At 43.5% G+C, this 23,254-nt stretch overlaps 1 protein-coding gene across 1 annotated transcript in view; it reads right to left on the bottom strand.

Annotated features, from left to right (window-relative positions):
- LOC148033428 (Cleavage/polyadenylation specificity factor, 25kDa subunit) overlaps positions 1–23,254 on the bottom strand; it is an 82,008-nt gene that overhangs the window by 44,516 nt on the left and 14,238 nt on the right. The window contains exons 3-4 of the mRNA XM_087682297.1: positions 19,671–19,764; positions 19,504–19,577 (exon numbers count right to left, since the gene is read on the bottom strand). Of these exons, the coding sequence (XP_087538423.1) occupies positions 19,504–19,577; positions 19,671–19,764 (168 nt within the window). The remainder of the gene's footprint in view (positions 1–19,503; positions 19,578–19,670; positions 19,765–23,254) is intronic.

Raw genomic sequence — 23,254 nt, 5'->3', positions numbered from 1 at the left:
ATTAATCCTCGTGCAAAAACGAAAATAATGACGTGAACAAATTCTAGGGTCCAAAAATAGTAACTCCCTAAATCTTAGGGATGGTGACCCCTGCATTCCTCAAGTTGTTCTGAGCAACTTCTATCATTGTGACCACATCAAAAAGTGTAATGTGGCTCAGTTACGGTGACTTTTATTCTGTGAGCATTCTCACATATGCATCTTCTGTCTTGGCCAGGCTCAATGTCCTGCACCATCTCCTGTGGCTAAGTACACAGTCCCAAACCACTGGCATTCTATTCTTCAGTGCCCATTCAATATGGAACAGGTCCTAAGGCTCAGACAAACCATTAGTCCAATTTGTCCCAATGGCTGCCTCTTCTAGCTATGCAAAGATCCTGGCTTATTCCAAGAGAACTGTGGGGGTAAGAAGCAACAGCAACAAAAGAAAAGAAAAATAAAATATTTATATAAGTAAATAAGAAAAGCAACTGTAAAAAGTATCACCACCTAGTGCACCTAGTGGGTCTTCTAGTTATTTTGTTGTGCTGCAACCGTCATTTGGAGGGGCTCATGTATCCCCCTGCCTCCACCTCTGCCACTATCCTATGGAAACATTCATGTTCCAATGCCGCCACATCAATCGTCACCCATTGGACACTTCCAACCTATTTCTACGTATCTACCTACCTCCTCTTTCACCTACTTCTCTCCCCCTCCTCCACCTCCTTCTTATCCTACCTATCAAATACCTCATGGTTTGTCCTCCTCACCAACCAAACATGCCTTTATTGACAAGACTAATTTTAGTAGGCCAAACTTCAATACTTGGTCCAATTTGATGAGACATATTCTTGACTCCCAAAACATATGGGATATTGTGCAAGGGTCGGAACCCCAACTTGATCTCGCACTTATTCCATACAAGAGCGTCCCCTCATGGATGGCTAGAAATGCCTCCGCTATTGTTGAGCTGATGTAGGGCTTATTGCCTGAATTTCGTTCTCAACTTCAGCATTTTGATCTAGCATCAAAGCGTTGGGCACACTTGATTGACTGCTATGCGGCTTGCACCCATCGCATAAATCCTTGATCATGAGCTCCAAAATTTTAATATCATTAACCAGGATAACTTGAAAGTCAAATTGGCTGAGTATCGGCAACTTCTCATCTAGTTCTCTACTAGCACGGGGGTTGCTAAGTCCTCGAATGATCAGGTCACATTGTTCCTTAACAAGTTGTCATGGAAGTACTTCCATTTTACGCACAAATAATCTCACAATCCCCCATGCCCACATTCTACAAATTTAAGTGTCAACTACTGCGTTATGCTCGACTGTTCAATCATATAGTATAACCTCTACAAAGGGGGCTCTCATTACTTCTTCTCAGACATGGCAACAAGGAAAGGCCAAACAAAACCAAAATTCAAATCAAAATCAAAACCAAGCTAGTGAAACCCAAGGAAGCACCCAATCTTCTCTTAAACTTAGCTGGTAGAATATACTAAAAAGAATAGATATTGTCAGCATTGTCAAAAGGCTAGTCACTTTAACAACAGCTGCCGATCGAAGGCAAAAGGCACAATACCCAAATCCAAGACTCAAACCCCGCGACCCCCAGCAAGGGAGGCAAGGTGGTGGCAACCCTCAATAAGGGCAATAGTGAGACTAGACCTACACTACCACTGGTCAACCTTCGCAATCTACATCATTCTCAACACTAGAAAGCATGTCAAACTAGTCTGCCAAGGCCCACATTGTCTCCTTAGAGACATTTGAGGACGTAAGTCTCATTCGTATCTACAAGTGGCCTCCTAACGAGGTGACCACTGAGGCCCACTCGTCACAGCCAAGTACTTTAGCTAACTCGGATTGTGAACAGTGGAGACACTCATCATATGACCCCCATCTCAGACATTTTCATCTCCCAAGCCCCTACAACCAAAATAGTCCACATTGGGAACAACCCCTCATTCAAGATTCAAGCTCACTATCATGTCAATTTTGCCATTGACCAAGGCATGTATCTCACTAAGCTGAATGATGTATACTATGTTCCCTAACTTGGGGTGAACTTGTTATCCGTTCAATAACTTTGCCGATTGGGATGATCAATATTGTTTATCATGACCACAGTCGAAGTCCTTGACTCTCAAACTCGTTTAGTGATTGCTCGCGGTGAGGCACAACCTAGTGGCTTGTACCACATGACTTAGTTTCTTTCAAAGTTGATTGCTGAGGGCTCTGAGTTCTACTACTTCCAACCTTAGCCACTACATGGGAGCCTATGGACTGAGCATCTTTGGCATTTCACTTAGGCCATCTTGGATATGACTCTCTTTATGAGTTGCCATATCGATAGAGGGTTGAGGGCCTTCCACACATGAAGCTACCTCGGGATACTTGTAAAGCCTCTCGACTCAAGAAATAGCATTGTACCCCATTCCCTCAGTAGTTCACACATAGAGATGAGGTGCCTCTTAGATTGATTCATGTTGATCTTTGTGGGCTGACATCCACTACCGCCTTGAACGGCATGTACTTCTTTTTTATATTGAATGATCTTTCTAGATACATGTGGGTGTACTTTCTCAAGAATAAATCTGACACGTTTATATATAATTTTTCCTTGGGTGCTACTAGTTCATAACCAAATTCGTCATCATGTATAATATACGAGTGATAGTGATAGTGAGTTTACCTCCCACAAGATTTTTGAGTTTCTACAGGAGAATGGCATCTCTCGCCAACTTACCTCTACCAACTCCCCCTCTCAGAATGGAGTCATAGAGCATGGGAACTGGACTATCATCAACATGACACTCTTTATGATATCACAACAAAACTCCTTGAGCACCTTTGGATCGAGGCTGTTAACACTTTCATGTACATCCTCAATCAATCCCCGACTGCGGCTATCCCTCAAAAGACTCTACATGAAGCATTTTTTGGCTCTCGGCCTATCATTTCCCACTTTAGAGTCTTTGAGAGTCATGTGTACATGCACACCCCTAATGATAAGATAGGAAAGCTCACTACCTGAGCTGATCGCTTGATTTTTTAGGTTACTTTTCCAAATTGAAGGCATGTTCAATCCTCGAACAAACATGGTGATCGTTAGGAGAAATGTAGTTTCTTATTAAAGGGATATTGTGCAGTCTTCTATACCGGACTCTACACCGTTTCTTCATATTATTCCATCAGAAATCATGCCTTTGGAGTCGGATCTACAACCCGCTCTTGACCTTCTCGCAAATTCTTCATCTCCCAAGCGCCCTTTGCGAGACTTGTTACCTCACTGGTACCAACAAACCATGTGGAATCGAAGGATCCTTCCACGAATCCCACTTTGGAGGGCCCTAGAAGATCTGCCCAACTTGTACCTCAGGCTTCATTTGTATCATTGTTTACAACTACTACATAGCGCATTTTTGAGCTAGATAGTTGGCAGGAGACTCTTCAACACCCCCCAATGGCAATGGCCATGAAGAAGGAGCTAGAGAGTATTGGCCAAAATGAGACTTGGACTTTGGCGGATTATCAAAGTCACAAGAAAGTCATCGTGACGAAGTGGATCTTAGAACCAAGCTAAAGGCGAATGAAACTTTAGACAAGTACAAGACTTGCCTTGTAGTGCAAGGGTTTCGTCAAAAGCAACACATTGATTATGAAGAGACCTTTGCTCCTATTGCGTGGTTGATATCATTCCATTTGTTGGTTGTGCTAGCCGCTCATCACGATTGGTTGATCTATGAAATGGATGTCAATAGTGCCTTTCTAAACGGTTATCTAGAGGAGGAAATCTATGTGGAGCAACCACCTGGGTTTTTTCTCCTGACCGGAAAGATAAGGTCTTGCAAAAAGCTATTTATAGGCTAAATGAAGCACTACGGTCTTAGTTCCAAAAGATAGATGAGTTCCTTCAAACTCATGGATACCATTCTACCCCTACTGATACAAACTTATATGTTTCTATTACTTTAGAGGGTGTCAGCTATATCCTATCGTATGTAAATGACTTACTTATCACTAGCTCAAAATCTGTTGCGATAGTGAAAATTAAGACCAAGCTCTATGCTACATTTCAAATGATAGACCTCGAATTGTTGTCTGACCTTTTGGGGATGGAGGCAATTTGATCTAGGGGATGTATTTTTGTGTCACGATAGAAGTATGCTCTTCAATTGGTGGATCCGTATTGCCAAGATCAAACATGGCCTATGCCCATACCTATCAATCTTACTATTCACTTGTCTAAGGATACCTTGGGTCAGCCTTCAACAAGCATATCTATAGATCTATAGTAGGAAAACTCCTTTGGTTAATTCGTACTAGGCAAAATTTAGCATACTTGGTTAGTTTACTCAATCAGGGACAGGGTCTTGCCCATCACGTCGCGTTGCTGCCCCCGCCATCACGCCAGCTCTCCCCCACCTACTGCCCCGTGGTGCGCTGTCCCTCCCACCTAGCTCCCTTCCCCCCCCCTAGAGCGCTGCTCCCTCACGCTACCCCGTCTTATCTACCCCCGCCTGCTGTTCCCCCTCCCCCCCGCACCAGTTCTCCACCCGCCTTGATCCCCTGCCTGCTGTCCTGCGCAAGCTCTCCCTTGCCCTGGTCCCCCTCCCCACGCTATCCCTGCCTCCATAACAGGGGTTTCACCTTGTCCCGCAGACCCACCACCCATATTGTGCCCGTTGTGAGCCGATCACCTGTGGTGTCCAACACCTCCCCCACCGTCAAAAAACAGCATTCCCCCCTCCTCGACATCACCCCCCCCCCCTCTAGTTGCTCCCTCCCTCTACAGCAACTTTCCCCCCTCCGGTAGCACAACAGCGTGATTGGTAGGTTCTCAACAGGGACGCGCAATGGAAACCTCTGGTCAGACGCCGGTGCATTCTACCAATGCCCCCCAATCAAACACCTTGTGCATCGTCCTCTCTGAGGAACAGCTCTTAGCCGTCCATGCCACAGAGTTGGAGCTGAAAGAAACAGTGATCTTTGGTCAGGTCGTAGGACACTCCCCATCTAGGGCCCAGCTTCGGGATTGGCTTCACTCCACGCTGTGCATTGGCGCAGCGCAGATCGCGGAGGCAATTCTCATGGGTCAAGAGATCTTCATGGTTCGACTCACCTCTGCGGACGCAGCTCGTGAGCTAGTGGATAGCTCACCATATGCCTCCACGAAGGGGGTCATTTACATGGTTCCCTGGTACAATGGCTTCACAGTGGAGGCATTTGCGCTCCACAACAGGTTTCTTAGACATCCAGTTACCTTACTTTTCTCCGAACTGGCGATAGAGTATCGCCAGTTAGTGGAGGACTTTGGACGGCTCTTCAGCACAGTTCTTCCTAGCTCCTTCGCAGGTGCAATGGCAGTCGCAGGAGTCCCAAAGGTACGGATGGCAGTGAAAGATACAAAGAATATACCAAAGTTTCTGGAGATTGAGACAAACGGACACTCTTTCAAGTAGTAGGTTATTGTGACTGGGCAACCAGAGCAATACCTATGTTGCCATGACTTTGGGCATCAGGCAACAGATTGCACGCACTTCAAAGCCAAGGCGGCTTTGCCAACAAAGCCCGCATGTGGACACTAACGGTTTTACACCGGTCCAGAGACGACAAAGAGAGAGACGGCAGGGGGGGGCGCAATCAGCCTCTCAAACATAGCCACAGTAGTAGCAGGGAGCAAGAGGGCGAGTATCGGCCCCACGACAGAGCACCCTATAGCCCCCCTACTTGTCCCACCTGGCAGGAACACAAGCCTCCACATCCAACACCCATGGAGGCGTCATAGGCTGCTACACCACCCGAGATCCCATAGCCTCCACATCCACCTCCCCCCTCCCCATGGTTCCCCCTCTGACCCTAGCCCACAGCCACCCCCTTCCAGGGCCACCGGTCCCAGCACCCACACCCGCCTCGTACCTCCAACCACCCCACCATCGCTCGATCTTCCTCCTCCCCACCATCTCCCCCACTGATCAATCCCCCTGATCCTCACCTAGTACAAGTGTCCCCCCCGCCCATCCCCCCCTTCCCACAGGAGGTGATGAGCCCCATATGCCTACATCCTCCACTCACCAACACCCTAGCCCCTCCCCCTCCCCCACACAATCACCAGCTCATATGTCCCTCCCGCCCGTCATACTTTCTTGAGACAGGCGCAACTGCTACCACAGAAGTTCTTTCATAGTGGTCTGTGGTCCTACCTAAGAGTTGCGGAGCGTGGAGAGTTTCCACTACCTCTGGAAGTGGGAATCTTCATGGTACACAAGTCAAGGAGCGGCAAGGTCCATTTACTAGCACCACCGGATGGACCAAACTATACTTTCTTCCTTCAAACCTCTCACTCAAGAGCCTGGACGATGGCACAGATAGAGGAGGAGGTAAAGAGTCAAGTGGCAGACCACATCTCCCACTGGATGGGAGAAGCAGGACTAGTATTCTTCTCCAATGAGTGGCCTGGTTGCATGATGGACATTAACTGGTGGGGTTGGTGTCGAGGTCCCACATCTAAGCATTATCTGCACAATGGAGAGCACTGATGGATGTGATCGAGTGGGCCCTTGGCACAAGTGGCCCGTTTCTACAAGTGTACAGAGTCACGTCTCTAAGCATGGCTGATAGATGCCCTGGTGGTACTACCTGGAGCATCTATCACCCCCATGGTCCCGGCTTGAGGGCCATCATGGGGGAATGGAGTTCACCATCCAGGCCTGCAGCCCCAACCATAAGTCTCAATCCATCCTACCGCTTCCCTTGAGAGAGTATTTTTAATTCCCTACCACCTTAGGTTCTTTCTATTGGGAATATAGGCGGCTCGGCGGAGTTTTGCTGGAGCGGTTGAACAGGTTCTATATGGAGGAGTGGGGATGCTCTCGCGAAGGCCAGGTAGGGCAATTGGCTGGCAACACTTTGTCTGATCACTGCCCGGTTCTCCTGACACTTGATGCCCCAACTTCAACCTTGGACACACAATCCTCTCGGATCTCTGACTCGATCTACATGAGGGAGGAGGTGAGGAGGCAGATTGAGCAGCTCTAGACTAGGGAGTAGGACACGAGGGATCGGATCGCAGAGGAGGTTGTAGAGGTCCTAGCCGAGTCAAGCAAGATCTGCAAAGAGGCAGCCCTACAGACTAGGCAGTAGAGCTAGGAGGAGGAGAGAGCACTTCGGTAAGACCTAACAGCCACGCAAAGACTTCTAAAGGAGGCACCAAAGGATCCCACTCTCCACGCACAGGAGGTGCGCACACGCGCAGTCCTTGCCGGCCTCGAGGTCAGGCGCTCAAAGTTTTCCTTCCGCACCTAAGCAACCTTTTAGGCGAAGAAGGGGGACACGATGTGCAAGGATTTCTTCTAGGTGTATCAGCCCCGCACCTCAGAAGAGCAAATTCGCAGCCTCCGGGATCAGTATGGGAGAATTTGCTCTGGCCCAAATGAGGTGATGGAGATTGCCACTAACTACTATAGACACCTTTTTCAACAGGAGGCAATCTCAACCAAAGGACAACACTGTAGACAGCAGGTTTGGGCCCACATTCCGTCCCTCGTCACAGAAGTAATGGGATGCTCCCTCCTAGACCCCTTCACAAAGAAGGAATTAGAGGAGGCTTTCCATGCACAGGATGGGTAAAAATGCCCGAGAGAGGACTGTCTTTCTAAGGCCTTCTTCACTACCTACTGGGAGGCGGTAAAGGATCCCCTATTGCTGGCCTTTCAAGAGATTTTCAACTCACGACAGATGCAAGGGAGTCTATCGATAGGTCTTATCAGTCTCCTCCCAAAAGGGGGAGACAAATTGAAGCTATCCCATTGGAGACCGATCACCCTGTTGTCAGTGGCCTATAAGGCACTGGCCAAGATGATTAGTAGGTGACTCCGTCCCGTGCTTCCAGATATCATTTATGACACACAGACAGGTTTTATCTAAGATAGAAGCATCCTAGACAATGTCTTCACCTTCTTTGAGGCAATTAAGTGGGCCCAACACAATGGTCACGAATTGGTTGTACTCCTCGACTTCAAAAAAGCCTATGACAGGGTTGACTGGGACTTCTTAGAGGGCACCATGGTAAGGTTGGATTCCCCCCACGCATGGATCTGCGGGGTCTGCACTTTATAGATCGGCTACCAGCAAGGTTCTCACAGGTGGCAGGAGGGGGGAGGAATTTCGGCTAGAGAGATCCGTCCGGTAGGGCTGTCCTCTAGCCCCGTATCTGATCCTACTCTTTGCAGAGGTGATGTCTTACTTCCTCAAGTCACGTGTGAATAGGCTACATGGCCTTCAACTTCTGGTGAGAGAGGAGATGAAGCTATTAGATTCAAAGTATGTAGATGATACCGCACTTTATATAGAGGATGATGAGCTGATGATGGAGAGAGTGAGACTAGCTCTGGAGGTGTTTTGCACTGCACCAGGAGCGAAAATCAACTGGTGAAAGTCGGTTGGTTTCCTTACAGACCCAAACTTTAGTATAGAGTGGGGCGTCCACTTGGGATTCAGATGGGTGTGCAGAGGGCAGACCGTCTGATACCTAGGGTTCTAGGTGGAACTCGACATTACTCCTGCCCAGCAGTTTCTTCCAGTTCTTGACTCTATCAGGCGGAAGCTGACCTACTAGAGTACTGCCCACCTTTCCTTAGCGGGCCGAGCCCTGGTGGTCAATCAAGTCCTCCTAGCGATGGCTTGGTACATCGCATCGTGTTGGTGTTTTTCCTGGTCTTTTGTAGCTCAACTTTGCCACCTAGTACAGAATTTTCTCAGGGTTGGATCAGACAGTTCCAGGGATTCTCGAGCCAAGCTGGCGTGGGCAACCATCATCCGGCATCAATCTGAGGGAGGACCAAGATCATAGACCAAGAGTTCCAAAGCTTGGCCTTTTGGACAAGCCAGTAGTCCGCAGGCTCACACAAGGACGGCAGACCTAGAATGTCCTACTACAGAAGGATCTCCAAAAGTACAAACCAAGGCTTGGTGGTGATTAAAGGCCATCCTTGACACGGATCTTCACAACGGCCCAAATCACACCCCCCAGATCCTCCTTCCTCCGCAGCCTACTTTGTGTGTGGCAAGGCCTCCATAAGGCTGTCACCATGTGGTGATACTTTTTATGGTTGCTTTTCTTATTTACTTATATAAATATTTTATTTCTCTTTTCTTTTGTTGTTGTTGCTTCTTATCCCCAGAGTTCTCTTGGAATAAGCCGAGATCTTTGCATGGCTAGAAAATGCAGTCATTGGGACAAATTGGACTAATGCTTAGAGCCTTAGGACCGGCTCCATATTGAATGGGCACTGAAGAATAGAATGTCAGTAATTTGAGACTATGTGCTTAGCCACTGGAGATAGTGTAGAATAATGAGTCTAGACAAGACAGAAGATGCAGATGTGAGAATGCTCATGGAATAAAAGTCACCGTAACTAAGCCACATTACACTTTTTGATGTGGTCACAATGATAAAAGTTACTCAAAACAACTTGGGGAATGCAAGGGTCACCATCCCTAAAATTTAGGGGATTACTACTTTTGGATCCTAGAATCTGTTCACGTCATTATCTTCGTTTTTGAACGATGATTAATTCTCTGGTCTGTGTGAAGGTCCAATTTTGCACCGATCATGGAGAATTTTAGACCATAAGGTTTAAACGAGAAAATTGTTACATGCATGCCATGTGGCACAAATTCCCAAAAGAGAGAGAGAGAGAGAGAGAGAGAGAGAGCATTAAAAAAAACGTAATAGGCATAAGGGACAGATGGGAGAATGAAGTTTTGAGATGCTGAAGACAGATTGTTGCAAGAAAATCATTCATGGAGAGTACTTCTACGTCTCTGACTCAAGTACGAAGGTAGAGCTTGCTCCCTCTAATCAACTCTCTCTCTATTCTCACAGGAAATGCTTCGCATGATGGGCTGATTCCATCCAAGGTACAATTCTGTGTTTTCTCTGAAATTTTGCACATGAATCATTGAGTATTGGTCACAAAAAATGCAGGACATGCTGGACAATAAGAACAATGAATTAAGAGACCTGCAGACTGTAATTCTGCACACGAATCATTGAGTTTTGGTCAAAGAAAATGCAGGATATGCCGGACAGTAAGAACAGTGAATTCAGAGATCTGCAGACTGTAATTCTGGACACGAATCATTGAGTTTGGGTCACATGCTGAACAGTAAGAACAGTGAATTCTGCACATGTTGTACTGTCCAGTGAACTCTACACATGCTGGACAGTAAGAACAATGAATTTTGGACATGATGGACAATAAGAATAGTGAATTCAGAGATCTGCAGACTGCAATTCTGCACAGGAATCATTGGGTTTTGGTCAAAGAACATGCTTTCCTAAAAGGGATGTTGATCTGGACATGCTGTACTATTCTTATGCAGCTAGGATTTACTTAGAAGAGATGAAACCCAATTGTTCACAGGTTATGTATTTTGGAACATTATCATTTTTGTAATTTTTCATCTTTTAATTGATAAAGAAATACCGAGAGGGGCACTGGTCTTCGAGGCCAATCTGGTGTTGAGCGAGGGAGTGAGGTCTCTACTTATGTGTGTGTGTGTGTGTATGTGTGTATGTGTGTGTGTGTGTGCAAAGACCAAGTGTTAATTGAAGGAACTACCGCTTTATGTGAATCATAGACCAGATTCATGGTTCCATCCTCAAGATTTGAATTCTTTTCTATAAGAATTTAAGATCGGACAGTTTTGGATGAAAAGGCCATACACACAGGTTTTATAGAGATTACAAGACTAGAGAGATGGCAGACATGGATAAAGGCAAAGGAAAACTCCCTCATGAAGAAGAGAGTTCTTCTTCTGCTCGTAGACACTGAAGAGAGAGTATTGGTGCATAGGTGTTAGCACCTTCTAGAACCGACATTCAACCATAGGATGAGGACCAAGTACAGGAGGACTTGTTTATGGCACAACTCCTCAGTATGGTTTCCTAGGTTGTAAAGAATCCGTGGATGCAAAAAATTTTGAAGTCACATAATGAGGATTCTCAGGCTGAGTCATCACATCATACCATGGAGCGCTTAAAAATGCAAGCTTCTAATGTGCATGAGCATGTGGAAAAGACACCAAACATGGAGACAGGTCCAGTGCAACAAGAAGCACAAGCACAAGACCAGGGAGTGAATGGTTAACCTCCCTCAAGGCAGTAATGCACAACTAGCACAGCAAACTATTCCTCCTCAGTTTGCATCCTATCCTCGTTACTTTGGTGGTGGGTCAGTTTTTCGAGCAATGGCTGGATTACCCACGGGTTATCAGGGATACTTACCTAGAGGGCCACCAGGAATGATGCCTATTGAGGCAGTGAACCCACTTTATGCTAATATTGGTCTACAGCCTGGTTAACAAACTCTGCAGAGTCCTTATTTGATGCCTGGAGTACAAAATGCAGCCGCTGGCTTTTTTCAGCCTAGTGGAAATATAGTAGCTAAGACAAGTGAAATGAATGTTGATAATGCGTGTAAGGGGACTCCCCTTTTTACAGCCACCTATCTATGACAACCTAACACCAAAAAGTGCAAAGCCTAAAGACTATAAAGAGGGTGGTCATGCAATAAAGTTTGAAACCTTCAATGGTCTACAAAATAAGCTGAAAGTTTTGACATTTATACAGCAGTTTGATGCAGTTTACACAAGAGTTAATTTTACTGAGACTTCTAAGGTGAGAAAGGCTGCAACTTTTTTGAAAGGTAATGCTTTGCAGTGGTGGAACATATTGTTGATGCAAGGATATGCACCTGCCACTTGGGTCCATTTTAAACAGTTGTTTGCAGCCCCATGGTTAACTAACACTTTTGAAGTAGATGTCACGACTGCATGGCATAAATTGGACGCGGCAAATTGTACAGATTTAGAAGAGTACAATATGAAGTTTTGGGAAGCACTTTTGCACGTGAGTTGTTACAGGACAGTGCCCCTATCAGAACAAATTGAAATGTATTGTTGTGGCTTGCCTGAAGCCATCAGGGATTATTGTACCAAGCCTAGGGTTACAAATATGGTACAGTTAATTGAAAATGCTGGTATGGCAATTGCATTGTTGAAAGGAAAAGCTGACAGGTTTAAAGGCACTGAAAAGAAGGATTCTCAATTTAAGCAGGATCCTGGCAAAAAGAAGAAGCAATTTCCAGAAAAGACCAGCTTTACAAAGAAGTCTTCTTGGAAGAAAAGATTTCAGCAGCAACCTCAGACTTCTTTTAAACAGGGTAAAGGATAGAAGAGGCCACTTTTTGACAAATCATTTGAAGAAAGAAAGTCTTTAATGATGGTTGGCAAATGCTTTATATGTGAATAGAAAGGCCATATTGCTTCTGAGTGCCCACAACAATCTTCTAAAGATACGTAGGATAAAGATGCACCAAGTAAAAAGAAGCCCAGCATTGGCTTAGTGCCTGATATGGTGGGAGATCAATCAGCTGATGCTACAAAATTGTGCAGAGCTTGGGGAAAGATCAAAGATTCCACAGTGCTTATTTTCTTTGATCCTGGAGCTGCAAACCTTATCTCACCGGCATTGCAGCTAAGCTGGGTATACATCCCAAGGAAATGGGACCAGTTAGATAGGCTCATTTGGCATGCCTAGGACATATTGAACCTCTTACCCCCATTCTTGGCAAACTTCATATGCATATTCAGAGCTATGTGGACACAAGGAGTTCCATATTATGCTTTTAGAGGGTTGTGATGTTCTGTTGGGTATCCCATGGTGCCACAGGAAGCACGCTATCTTGGATACTTACAATAGAACAATTACTCTTGTCCATAGGGGCAAGACTCATGTGTTAGATATGAAGCTTAAAGGAGAGTCTATCCTAGTTGTTTTTGCTTCTGCAATTCCTTTTGTAATAAAAAATCATATTTCTACGTACTTGATTTTAGCAAAGCAAGTTAATGAAGTTGACAGTAATGTGTCTGTACTAGATGAAAGTAGAAGGGCTTTCTTGGATAAATTCAGTGAGTGTTTCTCAAATTCGTTACCAAGAGAGTTACCCCCTGAGAGGCCTGAAGATCATACCATAGATCTTATTCTAGAGACTAGTCCGCCCAATAGGCCACCGTACAGGGTGACTGTGGCACAACAGAAAGAGATTATGACACAGGTTAATGAGCTTTTAGAGAAGGGACTAATTGAGCCTAGTGGTTCTCCGTTTTGTTCACCTGTGTTGTTAGTTCAGAAAAAGGACGGCTCTTGGCGAATGTGTATTGACTACAGAGCCTTGAATAAGAACACGATCAAGAATAGGTTTCCGATTCGGAGGATAGATGACATTCTTGATCGATTACAAGAAGCAGGAATGTTTAGTAGGATAGATTTGAAAAGTGGGTACCATCAAATCAAAATCAAGCTAGAGAATATCCAAAAGACTGCTTTTAGAACGACATTTGGTCTCTATGAATTTTTAGTCATGCCGTTTGGATTGACCAATGCTCCTGCTTCGTTTAACAGGATGATGGATAGAATTTTCCTCCCTTATAGAAGTTTTGTTGGCACATTCTTTGATGATATGATTATCTTTTCAAAGAATGAAAAAAACACCTAGTTGCAGTCTTTCATGAGCTTAAGCGTAACAGATTGCTTATTAATGGTAAGAAAAGTGAATTCTTTTTGGAAGAGATTTACTTCCTTGGGCACATAGTTTCTAAAGACAGTGTGAAGATGGATCCTGCAAAGATAGAAGCAATTGTCTCTTGGCCAGACTTGAAAACCGTTCATGATGTCCGCAGTTTTCTTGGCCTATGCTCTTACTACAGAAGTTTTGTAAGACACTTTGCAGAGATTGCTTCTCCTTTACATGCCCTTGAAAAGAAGGATGTCAAATGGCAATGGACTGACAAAGAGAAATCAGCATTTAGATTTTTGAAGGAGAAAATGACTACAGATCCAATACTTATTTTGCCAGATCTATCTAAGCCATTCCTAGTGCAGTGTGATGCATGTGCAAACAGCATTTGTGCTATATTTGTGCAAAATGGCGGAGTTATGGCATACGAGAGTAGAGTACTTTCTGTCATTGAAAGGACTTACCAAATTTATGAGAAAGAATTATTGGTTGTGATCCATGCACTCTCTAGTTGGAACCACTATTTCCTTATCACCATGAATTGGATGATATGAAAGAGCAATATGTTGATAACGAAGATTTCTCTGAAATCTATGAACAGTTGATCAATGGCCAACATCATGATCATTATATGTTCAAAGAAGGCTTTATCATGATGCATGGAAGACTATGCGTTACAAAACAGTTAAGGCCAAAAGTTTTATTGGAAAGTCATGCTCCACCATATGCAGGACATCGTGGTATTGATGCTACAGTCAAAGCGGTAGAGACTTTCTTTTATTGGCCAGCCTTGAGATCTAATGTTGATGCATATGTCAGATCTTGCCTTGTATGCCAAATGGTCAAATTTGATAGATAGAAGGCACCAGGGTTATTGCAACACTGCCTACTCCAGAAAGTCCATGGGAAAGTATTGCCATGGATTTCATTTTTTATCTTTCAAGAACTTCTTCAAGGATTGATGGAATCTGGACTATCATTTGCAGATTCAGCAAACAGACACATTTCATTTCTGTAAGGAAAAAGATTAAGTTAGAACAAATGGTAAAGATATTTATGCAAAATATCTTCAAGTACCATGGAATGCCACGGTCAATTGTGAGTAATGTTTTTGAGATTCTTTGCGAGTCTTATGTTATGTTATATTGGCTGGTAATTTTAAGCATATGTCGGGCATATGGAATGGTTGAACAGCAGTGCGCAATGTTGTGTTGACTGTGATGCCGTATGGAAATACCAGTGTAGTACTTTGCTTTTGATACATTTGGCAGTGCAATCGAGGACGATTGCAAGGATTTCAAGGGGGAGGACTGTCATGAGGACATGTATTTTTTAAACCTCACTTAACATGTGGATTAATATTTAATCACATGATTAAGTAAATGTTGCACATGTGAGATGCAACTAGGGTTACAGTAAATTTACGAGCTCGGACCCGAGGAAATCATAGAATGTCAAAGGTTAAAGTTACTATAAGCTATGCCACACAAGTACTTGGTGGTATATGGTGCCAATTGTTAGCCTAGGTCATTCATTTGGCCATAAGTGTCAGTTGGTGACACTAGAGAAGTGACATTTAATTGTATCTAACGCCAATCTGATGATCAGAGATGGCACAGAGACACTCGGGAATGCAAATTACCTAGCCAATTTAATTATTGGCCAGTCTGATTATTTTTCAGGGCACCGAAATAATTATTAAAGTAATTTTCAATATTTAAAGACTGAATATTAATATTTAATTATGGATAATGCTGAAAAAACCATTTGGGAAGGCTGACACCGGTCAAAATGTCCATGCAACTGAAAAAAGTCTTTAGAGGCTAGAGAGAGGCATTTTTAGTGTATTCAACCTACAAGAGAGCGGGAGGAGATGCTACTGGTCTGATTTGCAGCCATCGGAGGACCTTTTGAGGAAGCCAAGGACAAGAGAATACCAATCAACAACAAGTGACAGCATCTACAGGTTATTGAGACAGGGCAACAACAGTAAATAGCTGATTTTCTTTAGTTCTTTGCATCTACAAGCTGTTGAGACACGGCAACAGCAGTAAATGATAGATTTTCTTTAGTTCTTCATGAAGAAAGTCTCAATTTTCTCTCTCCTCAACATTCTCTCTCATCTCCCAGCCTTTCTACAACCATGCTCTAGAGATTGCAACATTGAGATCACCAAAGGCTAAGAAATTTCAGATTTCTCTGTTGTAACCCTAATCTGCAGAGTAAAAATTAGGGTTTAGTGGCAACGTCAAGAAGCATGCCAAAAATCGGAAGCTCCAAGACTTGGAGAGAATGCTGAGGAGTGAGAAATTTCAAATTTCTCTATTCTAAACCCTAATCTGCAGAGTAGAAATTAGGATTTAGTAGCAGCCTTGAGAAGCGTGCTAAAAATCGAAAGGTCCAAGACTTAGATTTTTCAGGGCTGAAGGTGAATTTCAACTAAATTTAGATGGAGGACTAGCCAGCCATTCAATTTGGGGCATTTCCATCATCTATGAAGTGGGTGAATAAATGCCTGAATCAAGGGGCAAATCAAATTGAAGACTTGCTGGTCACTTTGGACAGCAAGAGGAGTTTGGATTGCGAAGGGGATCGAGAGAATTCTATTGTAAATCAACTTTTTCTTCAATAAAGCTAAAGAAATACCGAAAGGGGCGCCAATTTTGGGGCCAATCGGGTGTGCATTGTCCAATATCAGTAGGTAAATTTGTATTTTCAGATTTGCATTTATTGTTTGCTGTTGTAATTAAGTTGTAATCAGGGATTTACTACCCATCCATGAAAGGAAGGTTGGTTACAATATTTGCTGCCATAACAAACTCCATGGCATGTGCAGTATCATGCATACGAGCTTGCCTTCTAGTACGACCAACCATGGGAACATCCAAATGGCTATCTTTCATAGTCTGTAAATAATATCTAGGCATTTGTCTTGCCTCCTGACTATGCACAAGCTCTTGCTGAATTTCAGATTCAACACTTTGCTAAATATTCAGATCAGCCATTGGCCAATTTTCTGCATTTTCCAATGATGTAGCTAGCCGAACACTAAGTTCACTTGCTAAAACTCCAGCTGAATCACCAAATGAAATGGGCAACAACCCTTCAAATACATCACTGGAAGCCTGATATGTGTCGAAACCAGTAAGGGATAATTCTGATTTTTCATCGAAAAGTACATCCCTATTAACGAATACCTTTTTAGAGACAGGATCATATAGTCTATATCCTTTGCTCTCACTGTTGTACCCTACAAAAATGCATTTGACAGCCTTGTTATCCAACTTTTTCTAAGCACCTTGGGAATGTGTGCATATGCAAGACACCCAAAAGTACGAAAGCGCCCAACAGAAGGTTTCCGACTGTTCCAAGCCTCAAAAGGCATGATATTCTTTAACGCTTTGGTGGGGCATCTGTTCAAAACATAGCAAGCACACATAACGGCTTCCATCCAAAAACTATGTGGCAATCTCTTTGCTTTCAGCATACATCTGGCCATCTCCATGAGTGACCAATTTTTCCTCTCTACAACCCCATTTTGCTGTGGAGTATAAGCAGTAGTGAACTGATGAGCAATGCCCTTCTGCTTCAAAAAAGAATTCAGCATAGAGGACATATATTCCCCCCCCTCCCCCCCTCTCCTCGGTCCGAATAGAGAGTCTTTATCCTACAGCCAGATTGGTTCTCAACAAGTGCTACAAAAGCCAAAAATGCATCATACACTTCTGTCTTCTTCACTAAAGAATAGACCCAACAGTAGCTAGTAAAGTCATCAATAAAAATCACAAAATAGTAACATCCACCCAGTGACTTTGTCTGCATAGGGCCACATATATCTGAGTGCACTAACTGTAACCTGGCTATGGCTCTAAAAGCAACATCACGGGGAAATGAAAACTGATGCATTTTCCCCAAAATACAACCCTCGCATAAGTGCTCAGGAGGTCTCTCCAAGAGAGGTAATCTATCTAGCATCTGGATATGCTGTAAAAGCATCAAGCTACCATAGTTTACATGCCCCATGTGGGCATCCCATAACTCCATCTATAACATAGCAAGAGTAAGAGTGGACGCTAAATATACTGACTGTTCAACTAAAAGAGTATCCAACTCATATAACCCATGACATAGAGTGCCAGTCAAGACCAAAGTCACGTGTTCCTTATCTCGCACCATGCATTTGTCATCATCAAAGGTGACCTACAAACCACAACGTACCAAAGAAGACTTCTTTATACCTGGCACAAACAAAGCATCCTATAGGTGAGAATAGAGCCATCAATGGCTATGAGCACAATCTCCCCAATACCTCTAACAAGGTATGACGCATTGTTGGCACGCTGTACAGACTTACTTGAGCGCCACATGGCATTCCCTGTCTGCATTCCTAACAAGGAATGTTTTGCCAAATAGGGACGTGATTCTTGATGCATGTCAGAAACAAGACAAGGAACGTTTCGCCAAACATGGACGCAATTCTTGACACATTTCAAGCAAGAACGATATTTTGGCATCCCAAGGGGCCATTCTAGCCATTTCCTATTTCTATGCATTAAACAGCCCCAAAATTCAACTTAATTAATGAATTTTAACCATTCTTTTACAAAGAGAGCAGTTTGAAAGACTTTCAGGTCCCAAATGTAAACCCTAATTTGGGAGGTCCCAAACTTTCTATAAATAGACAGCCTGCCCTACCATCCAATCTAATCTCATTTTTGCAAGTTTAAGGTGCTAGAACTTCATTGTCCACACCCCATTTGCAAAGAACATCTCAATCGAAGCTGACCCATACTTTCTTCGCACATCTGGCACCTGTTTATAGCCTCTACCTCACAGCCTGTGCGACTTCCTACTACGTCTTACTGCACTAGCGTCTTCCCATCAGCTGGTGACATCCTACCAGGTTGTGTTCGCTGTTCATCAAGCTGCGTTTACTGTTTTCTCCCTCCTCACTGCTCCGTTTGTCACACTGATTTTCACGGCATATCTTCCATGTTGCATATGTGGATTGCAATGGCAATTTCCTATTTCCATGTTGCATATGTCGATTTCTCAGCAAGCCCTAGCATATCTTCACAATGACATGGCAGTCGCTATGTGGATGAATCACATATATGATGTGATATGCTGTCCAGAAGTGCATGTGGCCTTGCTCAAAAGTAACAGGCCTTAAAGCATATATTTGCAAGGCATGCCTTTTAGGCAACAATGGTTGTCTCTTCTTGTCTTCCTCTTCAATTGGCTCACCTTTTAAAGCACTTCTAACTAGACAAGAACAATCATAGAGAAGCGATCCGGCCAGTGGCACTTGGTTAGAAGAAGGCTGCAACAGAAGATAAGACCTCTCACAAATGTGAATGTCGGTTGGAAATGAGGCCTATCAGGAGCCTCACATCTCATGCGCAAGACCATGAAACCTCAAGCACCAATGTTTTTCAAGTGTAAAGGCGACTTTGAACTCTTTTGAGCTCTCTCAATGTTCATCCACCATCAGTCATGCTACACAAGTTGTTGACACAAGGGGAGAGAGATTTACGATCTGTATCATACACTTAAAACTTGGGGACATTAGACCATGAACCAAGTTTGTTATGTTCATCTATCATGGTTTCATAAAATGCATGCATGGTAGGCCCCATGAAATGCACATCATCCAGTAACCACCTAAGTAATTATTTTTCTTACATGGAGTAAGACATTCTCTAAATAACAGCAGAAAGAGACAACAGAACCATCCTGCATTACCAAAGAGCAGCTCCATTCGTACACGGAGTAAGTCATTCTCTAAAATAACAGCAGAAAGAAACAAGAGAGCCATCCTGCACTACCAAAGAACAGCTCCATCATTGCTAACATAACTACAACTACAGAGCCTAGCAGTTAATCTACCTGAAAAAAGAAAAGGCACAATGCGGCCACACGATAATTACCTGCCAATCTGGTTGTACAGAAGATGCAGCTGGTGCTAATTTGCTGGTCAATTTGCGTTTGAGTCCCTCGATCTCTGTAAATAGGTTATAGCACTTTGAAGACTGCATCTACATTAAAATAAAACATGCTTCTCAAGTAAAAAAAGAGATGAAGTTTACAAACTGACCATCTTCACCAGGCTTCAAACGTCCACCGGGTAGCTTACAGAAGGTGTTCCCTATTTGTAGCATGAGCACATGAGGATGATTATGCTCTTGTACCTGTCTTTATGCAAGCACTCATCAATTCTCACATATGTAAACTCTATGATACCTGAATTGGCAAACTCGGCTGAAAATGAGAACAGCAGATTTCATGAACATGTAGTATAACAGCAATACTGTCAGTGAACAAACCAGGTCCCATATATGTGACATTCTACGACTGGCCTGTTCACATTATTAATTAATTAGCAACAAAACAAAAAATTATGCCTTTTACAGAAGTGCCTACCAACATAGAGTAAGGAGCTTAGTGAGTAGGAGCTCTTATCGTTCTCTCTGAAATAGCCTTTTACCTTCCCAGCACATTTTAAATACACCTTTGTTACCTCTCACACATCACTAGATTGACCATATTATCAAGATAAACAAAAATTATGCCTTTTACAGAAGTGCCTACCAACATAGAGTAAGAAGCTTCGTAAGTAGAAGCTCTAAAAGTTCTCTCTGAAATAGCCTTTTGCCTTCCTGGTACATTTTAAATACACCTTTGTTATCTCTCACACATCATGAGATCGGCAATATCATCAAGATGGACATATCACTCATAGGTCCAAATCCACTTATACGAATACCAATTTTTACACCTCATCTCAATGGGACACATTTGGATGTCAAGTTATTTATGTGGGCACGTGGCTAATGCGATGAGGATTGTGCAATGCACCCAAGTGCCACCCATGTCAAGGTGATCATAACTTGGGTGGGTCCAAAACTAGGTCCAGGCAGGAGTGACCAATTTGATGAACAGGTATGACCACTGACACAGATTGTAGGATCTGAATGAACCCTTCATACTGATTTGTGACACCAACAATCGTTTTCAAGGCTTGACTATAGGGTTTACAAAGCAAAATTTGAACATTCTGCTTAAATTTTGTCTCCAAACCACCATCTCCTATGTATACTCTAGTACTTATTGGTTGGATGATAGGAATTTTTGCTATTAATATAGAACACATTTATCAAAAACATATTAGCATTCTAGATAGCTCATATGTTTGTCTCGGGCATTGCTAGGTTATTTAGTCTAGATAGCTCATGTGTGAGTCTAACCTATGCCGGGCATGGCTAGGTTATTTAGGCATTTTATTATGGTATTTACGATGCTTATTTGGGGAATTTCATGCTGGCCAACCAGCATTAAATGCTGGCGGGCCTGTCCCTAGTTTGGCATTATTTTCTTCATTATATACCCGGCTCCCTCATTCAATCACGTCATTACCTACAAGTTCTATGGAGAGAGGGAGCTGGTGCCAGTGCCTAGGAGCCAAAGACTCACTGATGTGCGCGTCATTCTTGTGTTTGGTATATGGTTTCCATTTCCAGAGCATATCTTTGAGTTCTCTTCCTTTGCAATGTTCTTCTGTTTTCTTTCTTTTCTATCTTGTGTTCAACAGTTCATTTTAGCACTTGTCTATGCTTCCATTGCTACACCACTTCAGACATAGTATCAAATTGCAAGTTCTAGGTTCTTGCTGCGATTTTTCTGCTGATTACACGTCTTTCTACCCCCTGTTGATCAGGCACTCTATTGCTGCTCATGTTTAACTTGTGTGTACTCTGCTGCTGCTTGTGTTTTCAGACCAGCAACCTGTGTTTTCGGCCTACACCTGGATTCCAGCCTGCAGTCGTCAATTTGCTGCATTAAAAGCTCAACCAACCTGCATTTTTCATTTTCTGCCCCTAACTGTGGCTAGGCGACTATTTGTATAGAACGTTTTTGCTGTTTCTGGCAGTTTTTGATTGGTTTTTCTTCATTTTGCAACAGTTGCCCTTTGTTTCTGATCAGATTTTTGGTTACGCTACATGTTAACTCTCATTTTGTGACATCTTTGCTGTTGGTTTGGCTATATTCTCTCTCTATATACCTTCTCTTCTCTATCTTCTCTTCTTATCCTCTCCACGCAAAAGCAAATTTGGTACATTGTCTATGGAGCTATTCCTCAACCTCAACGTCCTTTTCCTCTTCCCAAAGATTTTGATAAGGGCAACCATGAGAAAGCTATGCACACATGGGATTTGGACGATGCACGTGCAGATTCTGCACTATTTCGGTGTATTTCTAAAGAAGTTCTACTTGCAAGACATCCCTAGAAATATGGTCAAAGCTTTAGATGGTGTATAAGATACCTTCCACCATGCATGCAGTGACCCTTTATGGATAGCTTTTGCAGATGAAGTTTGAGCCGAAGGACACCATTCAACCCTTTTTGCTCCATGTTACACAAGTATAGACCCAACTTTGGCACATACAGTATGCCCTTCCAGAGGCACACCTCATGGGAATAGTACTCTATAAACTCCTCCAGAAGTTTGATGGAGTGGTGAATGCTATGCAGGCACAAACATCATCTACTCATGTGAGCTTTACACATATGTCCTCAATGCTACCTGAGCACAAGGCATCTTTGCATTTATAGGGAAAGCTTTCGTCTCATTATGAAGGTTCTAGTGAGGCCTTTACAGCTTCAGAGAGGCATAACACAAAGAAAAAGTTAATGGCCCAATGTTATCACTATGGTAAAAAGGGACACTTGCAGAAGGACTACAAGGTGCTAGCAATCTCACAAAAGGAGAAAAAGAAGAAGCGGAATACACACTCCTCCAATAAGTCATCCTCTTCCTCAGACTCCACTTCGATCCTCCGGCTAAGGAGAAGTCCAAGACGCAGTCCAAGTGATGCAGTCATCCCTCATGACTCTTGAGTGCCAAAGAGGGAGGAGGGTGGTGAGATGGGGCAGCTAAGCTGCATCTATGTAGGTATACAGGAGCACACGTTCTAGAGAGGGACGTCCCTAATGTATCGGCAGGTTCAAATCCAAGAGCTGGGATTTACATTGAAGTTTATGATGGAGAGCAGGATTGGCTCCTAGTCCAAGCTCACATGAGTGGACACTTTGACGATTGAGAAATCCATGGTCACATATGTTTAGAGGCATTTTTGACAAGATGGTCTTGTATGCTACTACAAGACCTGTTGAGATATCGAGCTCTACATGAGCTAGCATCAACTACATGCCTTGGTGATATGGCACAATATTATTCACTGGCGTGTTAGATGACTAACATGAGGATTCTATAGTTGGACTACATCCACGTAGTCCAATCTTAGTTATGACACATTCATTGTGCCACCTCTTCTTTTCTAGCAAGTTCACACTTAGTGACCAGGTGTACATATGTTGTGGACAGCGTGTACATACGTTGTGGTACTTTCATATTAGTCTTTCATCATGTTGTAGACTTAGTTTCTTTGTGTGGAAGAAGAAGATTTTAGCCCTATCTCTCTATATTCTCAAGTCTCCATTGCTTTTGTATATGTGTGCTCTTGGGTGCTTCATCTCTCTTCCCTCTTGTCTATTTTCATGATATCAAAGCCGTCCCACGGCTGCGCACAGCTCGATTGAAGGCTAAGGTGAAGATGTTGGAGCACGAAAGTAAGCAAGCAAGCAACAAGTAAGAAACTCTTCCACCCTGCTCAATTTGC

This window comes from Lygodium microphyllum, chromosome 7, assembly GCF_053477565.2.
Source record: "Lygodium microphyllum isolate KBCC chromosome 7, Lygodium_microphyllum_v1.1.10, whole genome shotgun sequence".
Taxonomy (NCBI): Eukaryota; Viridiplantae; Streptophyta; class Polypodiopsida; order Schizaeales; family Lygodiaceae; genus Lygodium; species Lygodium microphyllum.
The sequence above is the reverse complement of the archived record's forward strand: the minus strand, read 5'-3'. Positions and strand labels throughout refer to the sequence as shown.